At 34.5% G+C, this 20,605-nt stretch overlaps 1 protein-coding gene across 13 annotated transcripts in view; it reads right to left on the minus strand.

Moving 5' to 3' along the window:
• The window catches only part of NEK1 (NIMA related kinase 1), a 181,319-nt gene that overhangs the window by 103,053 nt on the left and 57,661 nt on the right, over positions 1–20,605 (minus strand). For 11 of the 13 annotated variants that reach the window (XM_058550334.1, XM_058550342.1, XM_058550338.1 and 8 more), the window contains 2 exons: positions 16,581–16,744; positions 9,164–9,266 (listed from right to left, as the gene is read on the minus strand). The exons of 1 other annotated variant lie outside the window; for it this stretch is intronic. In XM_058550334.1, coding sequence (XP_058406317.1) covers positions 9,164–9,266; positions 16,581–16,744 — 267 coding nt within the window. The remainder of the gene's footprint in view (positions 1–9,163; positions 9,267–16,580; positions 16,745–20,605) is intronic. One more of the 13 variants, XM_058550339.1, reaches the window with a different exon arrangement.

The following is a 20,605-nucleotide window of genomic DNA, read 5'->3' on the forward strand; positions in this document are numbered from 1 at the left end:
GTTCTTAGACATGGCACCAAAAGCATGATCCATAAAGAAAAAAAACTGACAAACTAGACTTCATCAAAGTTAATACCTTTTGCTCTGTGAAAAATACTGTTAAAAGAACGATAAGCCAAGCTACAAACTAGGAGAAGATATTGGAAAATCACTTATTCAATAAAAGACTTGTATCCACTGTATATAAAGAACTCTCAAAGCTAAACAATAAAAAACAACACAATTAAAATGAACAAAGCACTTAGACACTTTTCTAAAGAAGACACAGAGATGACAAATAAGCACATGAAGAGTTATTCAATATCATTAACATTTAGAGAAATGCAAATTAAACTACAATGAGATATCCCTATCCATGGCTTAGATGGCTAAAATAAAAAATACTGACAATACCAAATGCTGATGAGGATGTGGAGCAACTGGAACTCTCGTATATTGCTAATGAGAATGCAAAATGGTACACATGCTTTGGAAAATGTCTGACATTTTTTAAAGTCAAGTTAAATATATACTTACCGTATGACCCAGCAAACCTACCCCAGGGTATTTACTCTAGAGAAAAAAAAACTTACACTCATACAAAAATTTATAAATGAATGATCAAAGCACCACCACTCATAATTACCAAAAACTGGAAACAACCCAAATTTCCCTCAATAGATGAATGGATAAACGAACTATAATATATCCGTATTATGGAATACTACTCACCAACAAAAAAGAAAAAGCTATTGTTACATGCAACAACTTGGATGAATATCATTAAGGTGAACGAAAGAAGCCAACTGCAAAACTTTACATACTACTAGGCACATGTACACATACATACAACATAACACATTCCTGAAAAGACAAAACTATAGTAATGCAGAATAGATCAGTAGATACAAGGGTGTTAGGGGTTGTGGGAGAGTACAACTATATTGAGAGATAACACAAGAGTGTTTTTGGGGTGGTGGAATTGTTCTGTATCCTGATTGTGGTGGTGGTTACACGAATTTATATATGTGTTAAAATTCAGAGAACTGGAAAAGAAAATAAAGTTAATCTTTCTGCATGATAATTTAAAAAATAAAAAAACGTTTCAAAAAAATGAGGAGCCAATGCAACACCTAGGAAACAATGTCCAGAAGGTAGCTAGATAGAATAGAAGTTAGGAGAGTAGCCTGAGTAACTGATACAGATTTTGAAGTCATCGGTCCCTGGTAGAATGAGTAAGATCACTCCAGGATATTATTTATAGTGAGAAAATAACCAAGGACAGAACCCTACAGAATATCAGCATTTAAAGACTGAGAAGGAAAGAATCCTGTAAAAGAAGATATAAAGAAACAGTAATCAGAGAAGTAAAGGAAAAACAAAGAGAACATGGTATCACAGAAGGCAAGGAAAAAATTTTGAAATAGTAGCTCATGAGATCAAGTGTCACAGAAGGATCACATAAGATAAACATTTACTCTATTTGGCAAGATGGACACTGGTAACTTCTGTGTCAATACGGTCATGTGGTGATAAGCTGTGCACATGAATAGAAAATTGAATAGTAGGCAAGCAACTAGAGACAGCAGGTGCTTCATTCATTTGAAGTGTCTGGCTATGAAGAGGAGAAAGGAGAGGAGGATGGTGACCACACAGGAATGTGAGAACCATGAATATATTTATAGGTTATAGGAGGGTACCAGTAAAGAAGAAAAGTTCAGAAAAGAGAGAAAACAACTGATGGAAGAGGAAGGCCCTTAGGTAAACAGACAGTATGGCATAGAAAATAAGGAAATGAAAGTGTGGGCTCTAAAGTCAGACTATAGGAATTTAAATACTTATTCTATCATTTAGTAGCTGTAAATCTTGAGCTGGTAACTTCAATTTCTCTATGCCTCGGTAACATGTAGGATGGGAATATAAGATAATCTACTCAGAGTACTGTTTTGAGAATTGAGTTAATATAGGAAAAGAACTTAGAACCTTGCCTAACATGGAGTAAGCATCCAATAAATGACAAATTTTAACAATTATTGGTATTATAATTATCTAATAGGATGGAATGGGAAAGATTACATTTTTTAAATTTAAATAATTATTTTATTTTATTTATTTATTTTTTGCTGAGGAAGATTAGCATTGATCTAACATCTGTTGCCAAAATTCCTCTTTTTTTGCTTGAGGGAGATTATCCCTGAGTGAACATCTGTGCCAATATTCCTCTATTTTATATGTGGGTCGCCGCCACAGCATGGCTGACGAGTGGTTTGCACCGGGGATCTGAACCCGCAAACCTGGGCTGCTGAAGCGGCGCATGCTGAACTTAACCACTAGGCCACGGGGCCAGCCCTGGAAAGATTACTTTTGAGGGTAGAAAGTTATATCCTCTGAGACTGGAGAAAACAAAGACTGGGTACAATTACGGATAAATTTATAAGCACAGAAGCAGAAAATCTGAGGACCTGTGGGAATCTTAAGCCCAATTTTCTCTGTAAAGTAATGATTATCTTCACAGAGAAGGATGAAGGACAAAATCATTGAGGAAAATTCCCACTGTGGGCAATGGGAGAGGCTGGTGACCATGAAGATATACAAGGATTGCTGAGTAGGGTTGACAGCTTAGCTGAAACCAGAGACAACAAACTGATCTGACATTAACCATCATAGCTTAATTTTCTCCAGCAGTGTTCAGAAGCTTGAATGTAAAAACAGTCACTACCTAAGTTACACATAATAAGGAGAGATATGCCAACTCAGAAAGAGGGCTGCCCAGGGAGGACAGGCTAATTATACAGATATGCGTATAAGTAAGTGGATTTAATTTTCACATTTACTCTGATGAGTTTAAAGGCATCTTTCTTGGAAACTACACAAATGTTCATCAACTGAGGAACGAATAAACAAATTGTGGTATATTTATACAATGGAATATGACTCAGGAATAAAAAAGAACAAACCACTAATACACATCAGCCTCAAAAAACAATATACTGTATGAGCGATAATTTTACATGAAATTAGAAAAGACAAAACTATAGCAACAGGAAGCAGGTCAGCGGTTGCCTATGGCTAGTGGTAGTTTGACTGCAAAGGGACACAAGGAAACTCCACCCCTCACTCCCCAGTTTTATTGAGATATAATTGACATATAACATTGTATTAGTTTAAGGTGTACAACATAATGATTTGGTATATATAGAGAGAGAGACAAATGACTACCACAATAAGTTTAGTTAACATCCATCATAGAGTTACAAATTTTTTTTTCTTGTGGTGAGATGAGGAAACTTTTAAGAGATGATGGAATAGTGCTATACCATGATTGTGGTAGTGCTTACATGACTATATACGTTTGTCAATACTCATCAAGATGACACTTAACATTGGTATGTTTCATTGTATTTAAATTGTATCTTAATAAAACCAATTAAAAACAAAAAGCTCTTGTTTGGAGCCCTGGATAGTACGTTTTAGTATCAAGCATATTGCTAAAGACAGCACTTAAAAGTAGCTCCTTCATCTAGCCTAGTCTACAGTCCCCAGATGTAGTCTCTAAAATTAAAGGCAAAGGGAGTGTGGTAGGCAGAATTTTAAGACGACCCCAAGGTTTCTTGCCACCCCTTCCCACTCTACCAGGTTTACAAACCCTACATAATCCCTAGGACTGTATATATGATGGATTTTACCCCCATGATTAGGTTATGTTAAATGGGATGACTGCCATAAAAATAGAGAGATTATCCAGGGGGCATGATCAAATCACATGAGTCCTTTAAAAGCAGTTTTCTCTAGCTGGTTGTAAAAGTGGCAGCCAGGAGTTTGAAGCATGAGAGGGGTTTGATGCACAGGAAGTTCTTTGTTATTGAGATGAAGGGGATCACAGGGCAAAGACCTGAGAGTGGTCTCTAGTCAAAAGCCAATCAACACAATGGAGACTCAGTCTTACAGCAGCTACAAAGTGAATCCTGCCAACACCCTGAGGAAATAGTGAAGAAGGTCTTGCCCTACTTGAGCCTCCAGATGAGGACACAGTTGGCAGACACCTTGATTCAGCTTTATGAGACCATGAGCAGATGACCCCGGCCAGATTCTTGACCCACAGAAACTGTGAGTAATAAATTTGTGTTCCTTTAAGCCACTGAGTTTATGGTAATTTGTTACACAGCAATAGAAAACTAATACAGAGAGGCAATAGTATATTTTAAAATAGATTAAATAGTATCTCTACCTCATCATAAAAAAAGTTCGAATCTAGAACTTAAAATCTCTGAGGCCTCTTACCCTTCCCACAGGTGACCTCAGCCCTCACTCCATTCACTGCCTCATATTACTAGTGTACATATTCTTGTCCAGCATTAGATTATAAATTACTCTAGAGACAAAACTATGTTTGATTAAGCTTTAAGTAACTTTAATTAATTAACCTACTACTCCCAAAGTGTTTAACAAACTGCCTGTTGTTAAATTAGTGAATAAAACAAGTAATATATGACGCACACACCCAAAAATACTGAAAAATAGAAATTCTTCACTTTTAGCCACATTTTTCTAAGGCAAAGTTTTATGTATACATTTAGTCATCTAAGGAATGAAGAAATTCTATATAGTTTAACAAAATGAATCTTGGAAAGTCATATAAAAATCACTGACAAAATGCACTGCTGATCTCTAAAGCATGTTTTTTTAAAATAAAAACACAATGAAATTAAACTACTAATTTCTGATTGCAAGATGGCAGAGTGATACTATAGCTTCCCTTCTTGCAAAATCCTAGAATAGAGAAGTGGTTGTTTTAAGTGAATACATATCAGCACTTAAAAACAAGCAACACTCTTGGTAGTCCCAAGAATAGAAGGAATCCAGAGATAAAGAATGTACACAAAATCAGTTTAAAGTGAGAAACTTCATGAGCAAAAGCATGTGAGAAAGACTACTACCAGAGAAGGTGTGAGCAAAACATGAAGCATGCTCTAAAATGTGTTGGAAACTAAGAGCATGAGAAGGTCTAATAGCAGACAACAGTGGTTATAATAAGAGGGTTACCTCCAGTACACCATCCATCTCCACAAGCCAGGAGCAGAGTCAGTTACCTTCAGACGGGAGTAATAAGAGAAAGCGTGGGAAAGGACAGGCCAATATTCTGGGTGACTGGTGATTCCTAGGAAGAATGGGAATCTCCTAAGCCCAGAAAACAAGCTGTCAAGGTATTTGCCTGGAAGAATATCAACATGTCCCACGCATCTTCTACTCTCACTGAAAACTGTGCAAAGGACAGGTCAGTAGCACTCTTCCACCTTGCCAGGGAGCCACTCACACGAAGGCAATGAAACATAAAATAGACGTTCCAAAATACGAACACACCACCAAAAACACCAAACAGCTGAGGAATGCCAACACTATGAAATAGATAACATAAAAACTGAAGAAACCAAGGTAACATAGCCAATAGCACACTAAGAACAAGATTTACAATAACCAAAGTATTATCAGAGAAATGAGAACACATTCAAGGAGTTTTAGGGGCAGACTAATTAGAATTCATGGACATGAAAACACAAATCTCTAAAATTAAAAGAAATTCATCAGATGGGCTGAACAGCAGAGCAGATAAAACTAAAGAATATATTAGTGAGTTGAAATTCAGGCCTAGGAATCCTTCCAAAACACAGTTAAAAAAAGAGAAAGAGATAAAAATGATGAAACAAAAGTACAGGGCTGGCCCCGTGGCTTAGTGGTTAAGTGAGCGCGCTCCACTGCTGGCGACCCGGGTTCGGATCCCGGGCTCGCACCTACGCGCTGCTTCTCCGGCCATGCTGAGGCCGCGTCCCATATACAGCAACTAGAGGGATGTGCAGCTATGACACACAACTATCTACTGGGGCTTTGGGGGGAAAAATAAATAAATAAAATCTTTAAAAAAAAAAAAAAAAGATGAAACAAAAGTACATTAAAAAGGACATCTGATGCAGAGGTTCCAATCTACCCATCTAATAAAAGTTCTCTTAAGGAGAAAAAGGAGAAGAAGCAATATTTGAAGAAATGTTCATTGAGAATGTCCCAGAACTGAAGATAAATACTCACATCGAAAACATTCAGTTACAGCCTGAGTCAGGTGAATGAAAAAACAACTGAGAAATATTCAAGTGAAATTTCAGTACATCAAGGATAGAAAAAGAGTCTTGTAAGTTATCAGAGAGAAAAAAAAATCCCTCAAAAAGGAACATGAACCAGAACATAGCACATGTCTCATTAGCATCAACGAAAGAAAGAAGATAAGGCAGTACCTTCAAAGTGGTATGGAAAAGAACTTCAAACTTAGATTTCTTTATCCAGCCAAATTATTGTTCAAGACTTTCACTTGCAGCTATGATGAAGTTACAGGGACCAGATCTACCCTCCCACCTTAAACAACTAAAAGTTTGGACAAAATATAGGAAAAAATGGTTTTCAAACACTGGATAATAGGCAGCACAGGACAGTGATCCTCGAGAGAAGCGAAACAAGTGAGGTAAGCCCAATAATTGCCCAACTTATTGCCTGGCAAGAGTTTCCAGGCTGCAGAACTGGGAGAGGGTCCCCAAACAGAGCTTAGCAGACTCTCTGAGTTAAGAAACTAGGAGTCAGATCTTGGGAAGTTAAAGATCACTAAAATTTGCAGGATGGAGTACCAAAGAAGAGAGAGCTGCACAGAAAGACAGTACTAGAGATCTGCAGAGGGTTTCCTCTGAGCTCCTGCTGAGTGACAATTAGCATAATGTCAACGATACCTGAGGCTCACTCAGGGCCAGGAATATTTCACGCTGCCAACAACCAGAGTGGAAAGACCTCCAAATCAACAGGGCACTGGGTACTCAAGAGTACTGCCTCAGCAGTGGGGCCAACTCAGTTCTAGACTAAAGGCTGTTCTGGATCTGCCCAGAAAATCTTAGAAGCAAGCCTTGAAAGACTCAAACTGTTTCCAATTAACTGCATGCCCCAATATATTCAAATACAAAAAAATCCCAGATAAAATACAAAATGCCTGGCATCCAGTCACAAATTACCAGGTATGTAAAAAAGCAGGAAAGGATGACCCAAATGAGGAGAAAAATCAATCAATAAACAGAGACTCAGAAATGAAATAAGTAATAGAATTAGTAGACAAGTCATTAAAACAGCTATTATAATTATATTCCGTATGTTCAAGAAGGTAGAGAAAAGCATAAATATTATAGAGAGAGACATGGAAAGTATAAAAATGACCCAAATACACTTTAAGTGATAAAAAATACAGTATCTGAGATAAAAAATATACAATGTCTGGATGTGATTAATAGCAGATTAAACAAAGCAGAAGAAAAGATTAATGCACTTGAAGATACAGAAATAGAAGCTATCCAAAATGAAACAGAAAAAAGACTGAAAAAAAATGAACAGAGCATCAGTAAGCTGTTAAGAGAACATCACATGGTCTGCTAGGTACCTGAGCATCCTAGAAGAAAAAAGGGAGAGGAGAACAGAAAAAAATTTGTGAAGAAATAATGGGTGAAATTTTTCCAAATCTGATGAAAATTATAAACCCACAGATCTCAGAAGCTCAACAAACCCCAACAAAATAAACATGAAGAAAACTACACGAAGCTACATTATAATCAAATTGCTTCCAGTGATAAACAGAAAATGTCAAAAGTCGTCAGAGAAAAGAGACACATTACATATAGAGGAGAAAGATAAGAATGACAGCAGACTTCTTGTCAGAAACAGACATGCCAGAAGATAAGTGGAGAGACATCTTTAAAGTACATGATGTAATCTATGCAGAAATAGAAGTATAATGATGTACACCTGAAATTTATACAATGTTATAAACCAATGTTACTGCAATAAACAAAAAATTAAAAAAATAAATAAAAATAAAGTACTGAAAGAAAAAATCCTCTCAATCTGTAATATTATACCCCAGAAAAATATATTTCAAAAAAAAAGGGCAAAATACTTTTTCAGACATACAAATGCTAAGCAAATTCACCAGTGGACCACGACTACAAATTATCATTTAAGTGTGAGGACAAAATAAGGACATTTCCCAACAAATCTTAGAAAGTTTCTTTCCAGAATGATTACCAGAGAATATTCTCCAGCATGAAGAAAAATACACTGAGGAGAGAATATTAGGATGTAAGGAACAATGCTGAGGAAATCTTGATAAGTCTAATAATCATTTTATAATATTTTAAATTAAAAATCTGTAACTAAAATCCAGATATTAACAACATGTGAGATATGGGGCAAGTAAAATCCAGGAGGTTCTCTTCTACTATCTAAAGGAAGGATACAAATACAGATTAATTCCAGATATTAGAAAAACATAAACTGATCTATGTTAAAAATATAAAGGGTAACCACTTAAAAATTTAACTATTTTCCTAGGATATTATTTCAAGAAAAAAAAATCCTAAATTGGAATAATTATATTAATTAACTCACAGAGATGCCACTTGTGAACTTACAGTAGATATAAGTCTAATCCAAATATATTTCCATATAATTGACCTATTTCCTACATGAGCGCGATGCTTCATGGGGCGCTGAGCTGATAGAAACAATCATCAGTTGTTCTGTAGACAAAAGGTCAAAAGGCATTTGTGCATCTCTACAAGTCAAAACTATTAAGTTCCAACTGTTGAAATGATTATCTAAAAACTGTTAATATTTTCTTGGATACATGACAATTTAGTTCACTGGCATAATTGAAGGCTTTAATATACTTTTGTTTCTAATTTGCTTTTGAGTAAATGTATAGTTACATATATATTTATCCAAATGTTTGTTTCCCATTTTTCTTCTAAAATTCTTTGCTACTTAAAAGTATTTAAAACCAAAAGCATATCGGAAAAAAATGTAAGCAATATAAGAACTTATTATTTTAATATAAATATCTAAGTTGATATATCTACTTCCATTCTTCTTAAAGGAAGGATACAGCTACAAACTTATTCCCAATTAACCAAAGCAACAATAGAATTTCACCCTTGGTATAAAAGATATAGCAGAAGAGAGGTTAAATAAGATACATCACAACTTTATACTCTGAAAATGTTTAGAGTAAATGTTTGTAAAAGATTACAATTCCTTTCATTTATACCTACCTTATTCCAGACCTTCACTTTGAATAATATGTTCAAAATTTCAAAAAAAATCATACCATATGTCCTTCAGCTCGAGCTTTATTCTGCCTTGCTTCTCGTTTCCGCTGCAGGAACTCTTCCACTTGTTTAGCTCTTTCCATAGCTAGCTGCCCCTTTTGTCTGAGTAATTTGGACAAATAGCAAAGTCAGAAATTCCGAACATTAAATATTCCAAAAAGTTAAAAATTATTCTAAATATTTTCTTTGTTGCAGAATACAAAGAAAGGCTGATATGAAATAAAACCTTCTTCTGTAATGAGGAAATAGCTACATATATATCAGTATCTACTACCTAAATCACATTCTTTACTTTTTAAAATAGAAGTAAAATCTATCCTACTCCTCCAAATCTTAACAAGAAGGTTTCTCTGACGTTTATTGAATCTATTCTACTTATAGACACATACAATTATTTTAGACTATATTTAATTATAGAAGAAGCTCAATAGTTTCCATGTAGTTAAGCTTTTTTCAGAACTCTGTATCAATATATTTAAGAACCTTCTTTAATAAGTATTGAAGTACAAAGTTAAAGCAGTATAGTAGCAATTTCAAAGATGAACATAAAGAATGAAAAGTATATTTGTGTGAGTTTTCAAAAATACAGTAAAAAGCAATGTCTGAATTCCTTGAATATCACAAATATTAAAAAGTAAAAGGGATAGATTAGGAAAAAAATTAAAAGCACAGCTATTTGTTTTAATCTTTTCCAATTCTATTTCTATGTCTTTCTCTGACAATTATAAAAAAGAATGTAAACACGTTGCTGAGTTCAGACAACAAACAAAAAATAACAATAACAAACATTTATTGAACATCTAATATATATTGTGCCTGTTACCATGCTAAGTATGGAAGATACAAAAATAAATAAAACCCAGCTCCAGCAATGAGAGAACTCATAGCATAGTAAAACTGCAGTTAATTTTGGAGGTAAGGAAGAAAGATGAGCAAGTTACTGGCGGAGCTTCTAGTTGGATTTTGGCTACCAGAACACACAAACTTCCTACAGCCTCTCTTTAGGATTATAACTAAGTTATATTCTGAAAAATACATGAAATAATGCTTTTTCTGTCTTCCAGTAGGTTTAAACACTTCTGATTTTCATGCCCCAAATAATCATTTCCTTTACATGTTTTGGTAACTACTAACTGAAACATAGAAAAAATATTTTAAATATATTTCACTCATAAGTGGAAGATAAAAAAAGAACAAACATATAGATATAGAGATTAGATTGGTGGTTACCAGAGGGGAAGGGGAGGGAGAAGGCAAAAGGAGTAAAAGGGCACACGTAGATGGTGATGGATGGTAATTAGCCCCTCGATGGTGAACACGATGTGGTCTACACAGAAATTGAAATATAATGATGTACACCTGAAATTTACACAATGTTATAAACCAATGTTACCTCAATAAATGAATGAAATTAAACTGTAAAAACTTAAAATCTGTTTCACCACAAAGTTATGAAAGACTGTGGTCTAAGGTTCATTTACCTTATATGGTACTTAAAAAGAGATTCTTATGAAATTTCCATCACTGGACTTCTCTAGGATTAGATAATTGTTATAGCTGATTAAGGACCTTTTATTATGACTCTCAGATATGCGTAGGTACTAAATCTTAATTTAGTTCCATATCACCACATTCAGAAACGCACTTCACCTAAGCCATGGTAACTTGAGTACATTAAGAATAATGAATGAGAAATCTGTTTATGCCTCTATAGTGCACATCTGCTGTCCTCTACTAGTCATATTATGCACTGTAGAACTCTGAGATTAATAAGGCACATCTGGTCTGGATGTAATATATCTCCTACATATATCCAGGCAAGGCTGTATCCTGGTCTGTTACAGCCCCATTCATATAAGGCTGGGCCTGAAGAGGGCAGATACATTTTCAGAGGGTGTGATGTTCAGACATATCATCTGAAACTGCATGCCTACTGGCAACGCTCTTTTGGAGGCTCCTACAAGCTTACACCACCATCTGCAATTAGATATAATTGCTGATCTCTCTGCTGTGTATCCTGACTGCATAAACTTCCGACTCTGACCTTTATAGAAGTAAAACGTGGGATTTATTAAGTTTTTTAAAAAACTTCTTTACCTCCTAAAAAGTCATTGGTAATGGCCAGTGGACAATAAGTGGACACTATACTGTTAGATTGAGTATAAACTGGCCTTTCTAGAAAGAAATTTAGTAATAGCTAGTAAATTAAGCTAAATTAATAAACTTAGTAATATTTCTTTCTAGAACCTTCACCGAGAATATAACATAACTCCTTTAACCCAATAATTGCCCTTCTAAGATTCTATTCTAAAAAATTAATAATAAAAAATAAAATGTGGCAAAAAACTGTTCAAAAAAGTCATAAACAATGTATTATATGAGGGGATTTGCTGTATAAATTATGGTAACTCAAACACCGGAATCTTACACAAACATCAAAAATCCCTTGAAAATGATTTTTAGTATGGGAAAATTTTATGGCAAAAATGTTAAATAAAAACATTAAAAAAAAAACAGATACAAATTTGCACATGTAATTTGATCTCCTAAGTAGGGAAAAAAAGAATGCAAGAAAATAGACCGAAGTCTTCACAGTGACTGCCTCTGTAGGGATGAGCAGTGATTTCCTTTCCTGTTTCCTAACACCCTCCTATACTTCCCAATTTTTCTAAAACTAATCTATTATCACTTTGGCAAGCAGAAAACAAGACAAAAAAGTCACTTGTGACTTTCCTTCAGGTTTCCTCTTTCCCCTGAGCAAAAGGGAGAGAAAAAAGAGGTATGAATATTTGGTTAAGAATCCAGAGTGACAGGGAGATGACAAGGCACTTAGCTGCTAGCGGTTTTTAAACAAGAAGTATGTGACGAGTCTTGAACTCAGATCTAAAAGGAAACTTGAGGATGAGAGGAAGAAAAAAAGAATAAATGCCTTTGAGAAAGCAAAACATTGAGGGGCAAAGACAACAGCTTGTTTGATGGAGTAGTCACAGTTGTTGATCCATGACAGTGGAAATATGGACACAATGGAAATATGACACAATGGCGATTAGTAAGCATGAGACTAGGAGAATATCACACACACAGTAGTTAAATCTTTTCCTTAACGATTACCACCTATAAAATATAAAAGATAAGGGTATTTTTATTTTTATAGCAAAATGTAATTATATTAGTTTGAAGGCTTTTCTATTATTTTTCATTTACAAGGAGTTTGCAGGAGAGAAGCAAATCTTTCTAACATTTAAACTTGCTGATTTATCAACATGTTTAAACTTGCTTCTTTTTCCCTAATATACTCCCTGGAGTATATGCTCCACCAGAATATGAAAATAAGAGAAGTAAATTTGACTTCTCAATATTAAACTGTAAAATCAATACACTAAAAAAAAAAAGTGCTGTAAAGCTACCCTAATGAGACAGAATGGCTTGTTGACAAAGGTACGGTTTTGGTAAAACCTAATCATATTAACATGTACAAATAAAAAAAACCTAAAATGATGATAGTAGTAGTTGCAAAGGTGGTGGTGATGGTGATATTGATGAGGGGTGCCCAAGAAGTTCCCCGTAGAGCTATTCAAGCAATGACCAAGGGAGGGGATGCCCAACTCATAGCCTCGAGGCCTCCTCACACAGGCTTACTTCTGCTATACAGGGGCATATAAATCAAGACATGAGAGCATCCTGGAGGACCAACTAATAGAGGCTTAGAATAACGGTGGTGACTAGCCAGTGTTCGTTCTTTGACCAGTGTAGTCCGTCACTAAGTTTTCAATCGTTGCTAACAATATAAAGAAACAACTATATAATTTTTACAAATCCAAATTTATTTAATCCAAAAGGATAATCTGTAATCTAAGATTATGCCATCCTAACTTTTTTCACATTAAAATGTCCATTATTTTATCAAAGGATAGAATTAAGGCTAACTTTTTTTGTGTGTGTGAGGAACATTACCCCTGAGCTAAAATCCACTGCCAATCCTCCTCTTTTTTGCTGAGGAAGACTGGCCCTGGGCCAAGATCCGTACCCATCTTCCTCTACGTTATATGGGACACCACCCACCACAGCATGGCTCGATAAGCTGTGCATAGGTCTGTGCCCAGGATGCAAACCCGTGAATCCTGGGCCACCGAAACAGAGTGCATAAAGATAACTAGTAAGCGCCAAAGCTAACTTTTTTTTTAATGAGTTTACTTGGAAAAATTAAAAGCTGGAAGTCTTCAATCAGGTCTCAAATTTTATTTAACAGATCTAGTAAGTAACTGCCAACCTAAACCAAGCCCAGAATAATGAGTTGGCATTAGCCAGGCAAAACGGGCAGAGGCAAAGGTATTCTAGGCAGAGGGAGCAGCAGGTGCAAAGGAACAAGGATGAGAAAAAAGATGTCTTCCTCTCCACACCCAGAAGTGCAGATAAAGGGAGTAGCAAGATAAAGCCATGGAAGTATTAGGCCTCTATGAGATCTTGCAGGCCATTTAGGAGCTACAATTTGATCCAAGGGGCAATGAAAGGTCATTAGTTCAATTTTTTAAATATATGCTATTTATAAACCTTTTCCAAGTGTATTATTTGTTTGGTCAGATAAATTTTCAGACTCAAAAGTATATCAGACTTATTCCTGTTAAATTTTATCTAAATCAAGTTGGTTGTAGCTATGGTCTACTGAGATTATTCTGTTTCCTGATCTATCATACAACATATTTGTATTTCTTTCCACAATATCTTCCGGAAATATGATGACTATATCCTTTGAATGTTTTTTCTACGCACCAAGCCCCCCCTAAAAATGAAGATTGGTTTAAAGATGACAAGCCTCTAAAACTTTTTTATTTGGATGACATCAAAACATTAACCAGCATCCTCTAAATACAATTCTTTAACCAGTTACTAACCCACCTAATACTATTTCTTTGTATTTTTTCACCGAATCTACATTGAGACACCCTGGCAACAATATTGCTGAAGTTTGTATACTATACTAGATATCTAAGTAATTTTTTCACAATGCCTCTAGGCCAACAGAAATACCTAGCTGTTTCATTTATTAGTTAGGCCCAAACTGCTTAATGGTAGTGGTCTGCACTTTGTCCAACAAACACACTCGCATTTCCCTCGAAATTGTAAAACATCCAAGGCACTGTGATGCTCCAAGTTGCCTCAGTACACAGTTTGAGAACTACACTTCTAGCCTATAACCCTAAAAAGGAATAGAAGATATATTTGACATAATCTATTCTCTGTGAATTTATACTGATCAGAGTGACTACTGCTTCCTCCTAAGATGTTTGCAGGCCTTACTTCTAACCTTCCCTGGGATCAACATGAAGAAAACTAGTCTAGTTTATAGAATCTGCCTTTTGAAAATTACATTGATACTTGATGGCAGTTTTCTACTAATTCTTCATCTTCCATGTCCTCAGATAAGATCAAAATAAATTCAATAAGTATATATATGAAAGTTCATTCAGTACTTGGTGTCATGGTGTCATGTTTAGTTTTTAAAGTACCCAATGTTTTAAAATTTTATAACAAACTAAATCAATAACTTTTTAGCCTGTTCACTAGTAGAATCCAAAGAAGCTGAGAAATCTTCATAACAGAGTGTTTAAGGTCTACAGTCAGATGGACTTAGTCTAAATCCCAGTTCTACCAGTTACTAGCTGCCTAACAATGCAACAAGTTTTGAATCTCTGTAAGTCCTAATTTCATCTCTATTAATAGAATAATATCTAATTCAAAGGGTTGCTGTGATGAATAAATACAACTTTGTATATAATAAGTGTTCAATAAATAATACAATAATATGATATAATAATATCATCAATAATAATAAAAGCAGTAACTTCAATGTAACATAAGAAAATGTATAGGTTTGAGTACTACTCAACTCACCAAAGTTTATACAAATGGAATGATAAATGATCTCATATCCACAAATGGTTTAAAAACTGAAAATTAAAATAATGAAACTATATCTAATGCTCAAAGATTGAATGGAAGGTGTGGTACAGTGGAAGAAGAGGTAACTGAAACACACAGCCATTTAAGACAATTTGAAACTCCAGTATAAATATATGCAAACATTTCAAGGTTATAATAGGAGTCTGATGCAAGTGGCCCAGTGTAATCCATTATTTGTCACTCTAACTGTGAAGAACCAAGAAATATTCTGGAAGATGAACAGTGTGAAGAAGCATAACATAGTTTTCCCTATTTTCTCTACACTATACATATTTATTTTAGAAGATGTGATTAAAATAAAATAAATCCAAACAAATTATATACTAGAAAGATCAACAACACCAGAACATAAAATACATACACAAAATTTGCTTTGCCATTTAATAAAAAATATGCATATGTGTGTCTCTCAAAAATGGAGAGAATCTACAATTAGCTTAACACTTCAGGCTACTGTATATATAGTCATAATGTTAATTTATATTTACCTCAATTACCTACCTCTGCTCAACTACATTTTAATCATCTTTTATAATTAGGGAGGATCATAAAGATTTTTATTACACTCAAAAGGATTCTCCTTAAAATGACAAGGGCAATGTAACTAAATTTTCACAAAATGATATCTGCTCTTCCTTAAACAGAATGTTTTACATAAGAAATGGCAACGTCTAAGAAAACATGTACGCATACTTAAGAACAAAGGAGCTATGAAAATGAAAACTAGTGACTGCTACTATATTAAATTAATTCAATGAAAGAAGAGGAAAAATCTCATGAACAGGATCATAGCCACAAATTAGAGACGAATGTGAAGAAAACAAGCAAAACAACAAAGAGGAAGCAGAGTTCTAAGCGATGAGGAAAACGAAGACCAGAAAGCGTGCTTTGGAGTTTTACATAAGTGTGATTCCATTTAAACACATTCTGACTTATTTAAAGCAATTGGATAAAGTTATTACAACCATATGTTGGGTCAAAGTTATCAGATGTTCCTTTAATCAGTATGTTCAGCCTGTAACATATAAATAAGCTACAAAAATTAGGCTGAACTGAAGAGCTATAAGTTTGCCACACATAATCAAGGGCCAAATTTACACCTGAAAAAATTATGGCATCCAGAGGCAAAAGATATTCCATGCAATCAATGGAGAAAACATCCACAAAGTGTAGGTAGTGAGCTATACATGACATAAGACAGAACTACACACAAGGATGCATTTATAGATCATCACAGTTAAAGCTGTTTGCATTGGCTTGTTTAGAGACTGCCTTCAATCTTTTCAAAGTTTTTCTAATAGCATCAGCATCAGGGAAATGGTTACGACCTGCAGCCCCATTAGGAAATCCTGGCTGTATTCCAGGTGGAATTCCAATGTAGATAAATATGCACAATGACTTTCATTACTTTCTCTGAAGCAAAGCATAAGCAATTTCTACAGAACATAGCCATACCTTTCTGGGAGCCTTCGGCCATGTATCTCTCCTTTCCATTTAGCTTCATTATTTTCTGCTCTTTGTTGCTGCATTTGATCAAAAATAGCATGATAATGTTCATACTGTCCTCGAGAAGAAAAAGATGATGGGGCCACAGCCCCTCCACTGACAAAAAAGGGAGCCTAGGAATTAAACAAAGAGCTCTCACATGTTTATCTCATGAGGCCTAAAAGGCCCGTACTATCCTCAAAAGAAAAAATTTCAACACTTGACTTTTAAAAAGGAATTACCTAATTTGAATATATTAATAGACAAATAACCTAAAGCAAAATGTTTTCCTACTATATTATAACCATTAACAATCAAATAGTAGTATACTTTGTTACTAACAACAAAGTATAATTTAATATAACAAAAATATAAAATGTCACTAAATTCATGTAAACATGAAAAAATCTGGTCTTAATTAACAAGTTTTGAAACAAGTTTCTAGTATACATTTTATGTGATCCCATTCTATTGGTTAAGTATGTATAGCTTATAAGTAAAGCAGAGCCTGCTTTTCTAATATTCAAAATTATATTTAACAAAAATATTTGCATATGGTATTTAATATACTCCAAATCCTTCAATTCAACAAGCAATGACGATATAAATACCACTGAAACAGTCTAGGTGTAAACAAAAGAAGCAAAACATCATATCTATCCTTAAGTAGTTTACAAACAAGTTGGGAAACAAAGCACAAAACTAGAAAACCACTTCATGCCTGTGGTAAGTGAATGGTAACAGGCATACTATAAAGTAGTAAGTACTGAGCAAATTAACAAAATAGAAAAAACTATCAGAAGTAAAAATCTCAAAAAATAAAACAGCACTGGAGAAAAACATTGTTCAACCCAGCCTTGAAAGCAATGTAATTAAGAAAGATTAAATGATTAAATATGAGCCAAGGTATTAACATAAAAATAAGCACTGTATATATATATTTGGGTGTTGGCAGTAGAGGGAGGAAGTGTGAAGACAAATATCATTAGAAGGAAGGCAAATAGAGAGCATTAAGCTTGGTCATAAAAGGTTGGTACAGCTAACTGCTATCCACCTTGGTATTTACGTTCATATAATAAACAACAGAAAGCATTTATAAACTTTCTAGCAGAAGTAGCATTCTGAAACAGTTCTTAAGAAGATCCAATTACGCAGGAATAAGAGAAAGAACAAGGTAGAGGAACTAATTAGAAGGCTTGTAACATTGACACCAAGCCAAGAAGCCAAGAAGTAAAGAAAGGCAATCAGCAAAAAAGTACATGATGAAGGGAGTTGTGGATTCCCTGCACGAATGACAAAGGATAAAAGCCAAGACATAAGGACGCATCCTTCCTCAGAGATATAAAAACTCAAGCACATGGAAAACTCATGGTTAGAAAATAGAGATATCAGAAAAGGATAAGAGTTCAAAGTAAATAAGTGTATGTTACAGTCATGGTGGAAGAATTTCATTGAGAAGAGGAAATCAATAACTTCAAATGCTGAGGGCAACAGCACTGAAAATAAGACAAACTGATGTGACTGAAGTTGAGTGGTAGCGTTTAAAAAAAACCCTTTTTTGTGAAGTGATGAGAACAGAAGCTAGCATACTGACAGTAAAGGAAGAAGTGCTTCCAAGTGATAAAATCTTAAAGAAGTCTGGCTAAGAAAAGACCCAAAGAAAAATATTAGAATCAAATAAAAGGAATTTCAGTGTACCCGATGAGATAAAATTTGTTAACATCGTGACACAGTAAGTTGCACACAATGTTGTAAGAAAGCATGATTTTTAAAAAATCAGCTCAAGATAAACACAGATAACCAATTAAATATATTTGAATAGCAAGAGATGAAAGTTGCTAGAAATCAGAAATTATTCTAGCATTATATGGCTAGAAATTATTGCTAGAAAAACTACTAACTAATTAGGCAGGAAACTCCATCAAGGAAATCCTCACACCCACCTTCAAATGTACATTTCAAGGCAAGAATCAGAATCAGAATTCTGGTAAAAGGTGGTCACATCTCCTATGAGATTCGTTACTCTTTGAGTTTAGTCTGTTGCTAATATTATCTTAACTTGAATTTGAGTGTTCTAATGTTTCTTTTTAGCAAAAACAAAAGTATGTAAACAACTCTAAAGACGCCCAAACTCAAAATAATGTTGAAAATACTAGAGTACTGAAGCAATATGATCTTTTAAAATCACCTCATGCACCAATTATAAGCATAAATTGATGTTTTGACAAATATCTACACTCTTGTAACCACCACCACAATCAAAAACATATCCATCACACCAAAAACTTCCCTCATGTTCCTTTACAGCCTATGCCCCCTGCACAACAGCAACCACTGATCTGTCTGTCATACAGACTGGATTTGTCTTTTCTATTAATTTCATATAAATGGAATCATACAATATATACTCTTGTGTCGGGCTTCTTTCACTCACTATAACATTTTTGATTGATCCATGTTGCATGTATTAACAAGCTATTCCTTTTTACTGCTGAATAGTATTGCCACATATTTTTCAACAACAGATACACGTCTTACATATTATGATACCATGTAATCAAACTGTGTGTGGAATATTTCATAATTTTTCTAAAAACACACATTTATAAGAAATACATCAAAAATGGATAAAGCAAAAAAGTCCCAGGTTTTGCAAATACTAAATAATCAAAGACTGTTGATTATACTGTGAAGGATATCTTAATATTTAGAGGTATATAATAATAGTATTGATTTTGAAATATTTCCCTTAATGTTTAGTTTTATCTTTATTTTGGGGATTTCCTTAATTTGATTCACATTATATTGAGCCTCCAGGTCCTTATCAACTGTATGGAAATCAAACAGCCTAAGAAGTTAAATATTTCAAACCCCATGGGCAATAAGTACAGAAACTAACACAGAATTTGCTTTAAGTCACGGAAAATAAATTGCTTTATTAGTCCTCAATGAAAGCATTACAGAAATTTATAAAGGGAAGCAGAAATCCGTTAAGCACATGGTATCTAACACTGTTGAAAAATTGTCTCAATTAGTTATCAAACAATATTGATAAAACCAGACTTTAGGATTAAATACAGCTTTAGACATCACAGGAAAAAAAGATTTCATTGCACAGAAGAAGCTATTTGCAAAGCAAGAGAAAAAATCAAATTCTCAACACTAATCATGGACTCGACACAAAATGCTTGACAAGATCTGAGGGCCTACACTTCAGCAGGTTTTTACTTGCCAATCCGACAAGATATGGGGTTAGTTGTTTTAGAATGGGCCAAATTCTGAGTCATTCCTTATCATTTAGGAGGTACTAAGTTCTACTTCATAGTAAAGTAGATAGTACAGTACAAAAATAGTGAAGTATGATTTTAAAAAAAAATTGTACTACTAAAAACTGTATAAGTCTACACTAACAGAATTAGAAAGAGTAACTTACTGAATTATTGATATGTAATATGAAAAACCTGTGCATCTCAAGAGACTGAAAAACAAATCAAGAAAGCCAGGACAGAACATGTATGTCTACATAAAACAGGCAAAACAAACTTGTATGCAAATTATGACTTTTGGGGAAAAGAAACAAGTGAGAATGGTAATCAATTCAATTTGACAAACACCTAAAGGGCACCTAAATATTAAGTTTAATGAGCATAGGTCAGGGGAATTCATAGTTTAAAGACAAGCTGACTAACAGCTGATTGGATGATACAAATTAAAATTATAATACAGAGGAATAATAGTGTATTCATTTTTTATTGCTGTGTAATAAATTATAACAAATTTAGCAGCTTAAGACAACACCTATTTCTTATCTCACAGTTCCCCTGGCTGAGGAGTCTGGGTACAGTTAGCTGGGTCCTCTACTCAGGATCTCACCAGGCAAAAATCAAAGTGTCAGCCAGGGCTGCAATTCTCATCTGATGCTCAGAATCCTCTTCCAAGCTCACAGGTTCTTGGCAGAATTCATTTCCTTGTGTCTGTATTGGCTAAGGTCACCA

This window comes from Diceros bicornis, chromosome 11 (genome assembly GCF_020826845.1).
Source record: "Diceros bicornis minor isolate mBicDic1 chromosome 11, mDicBic1.mat.cur, whole genome shotgun sequence".
Taxonomy (NCBI): Eukaryota; Metazoa; Chordata; class Mammalia; order Perissodactyla; family Rhinocerotidae; genus Diceros; species Diceros bicornis.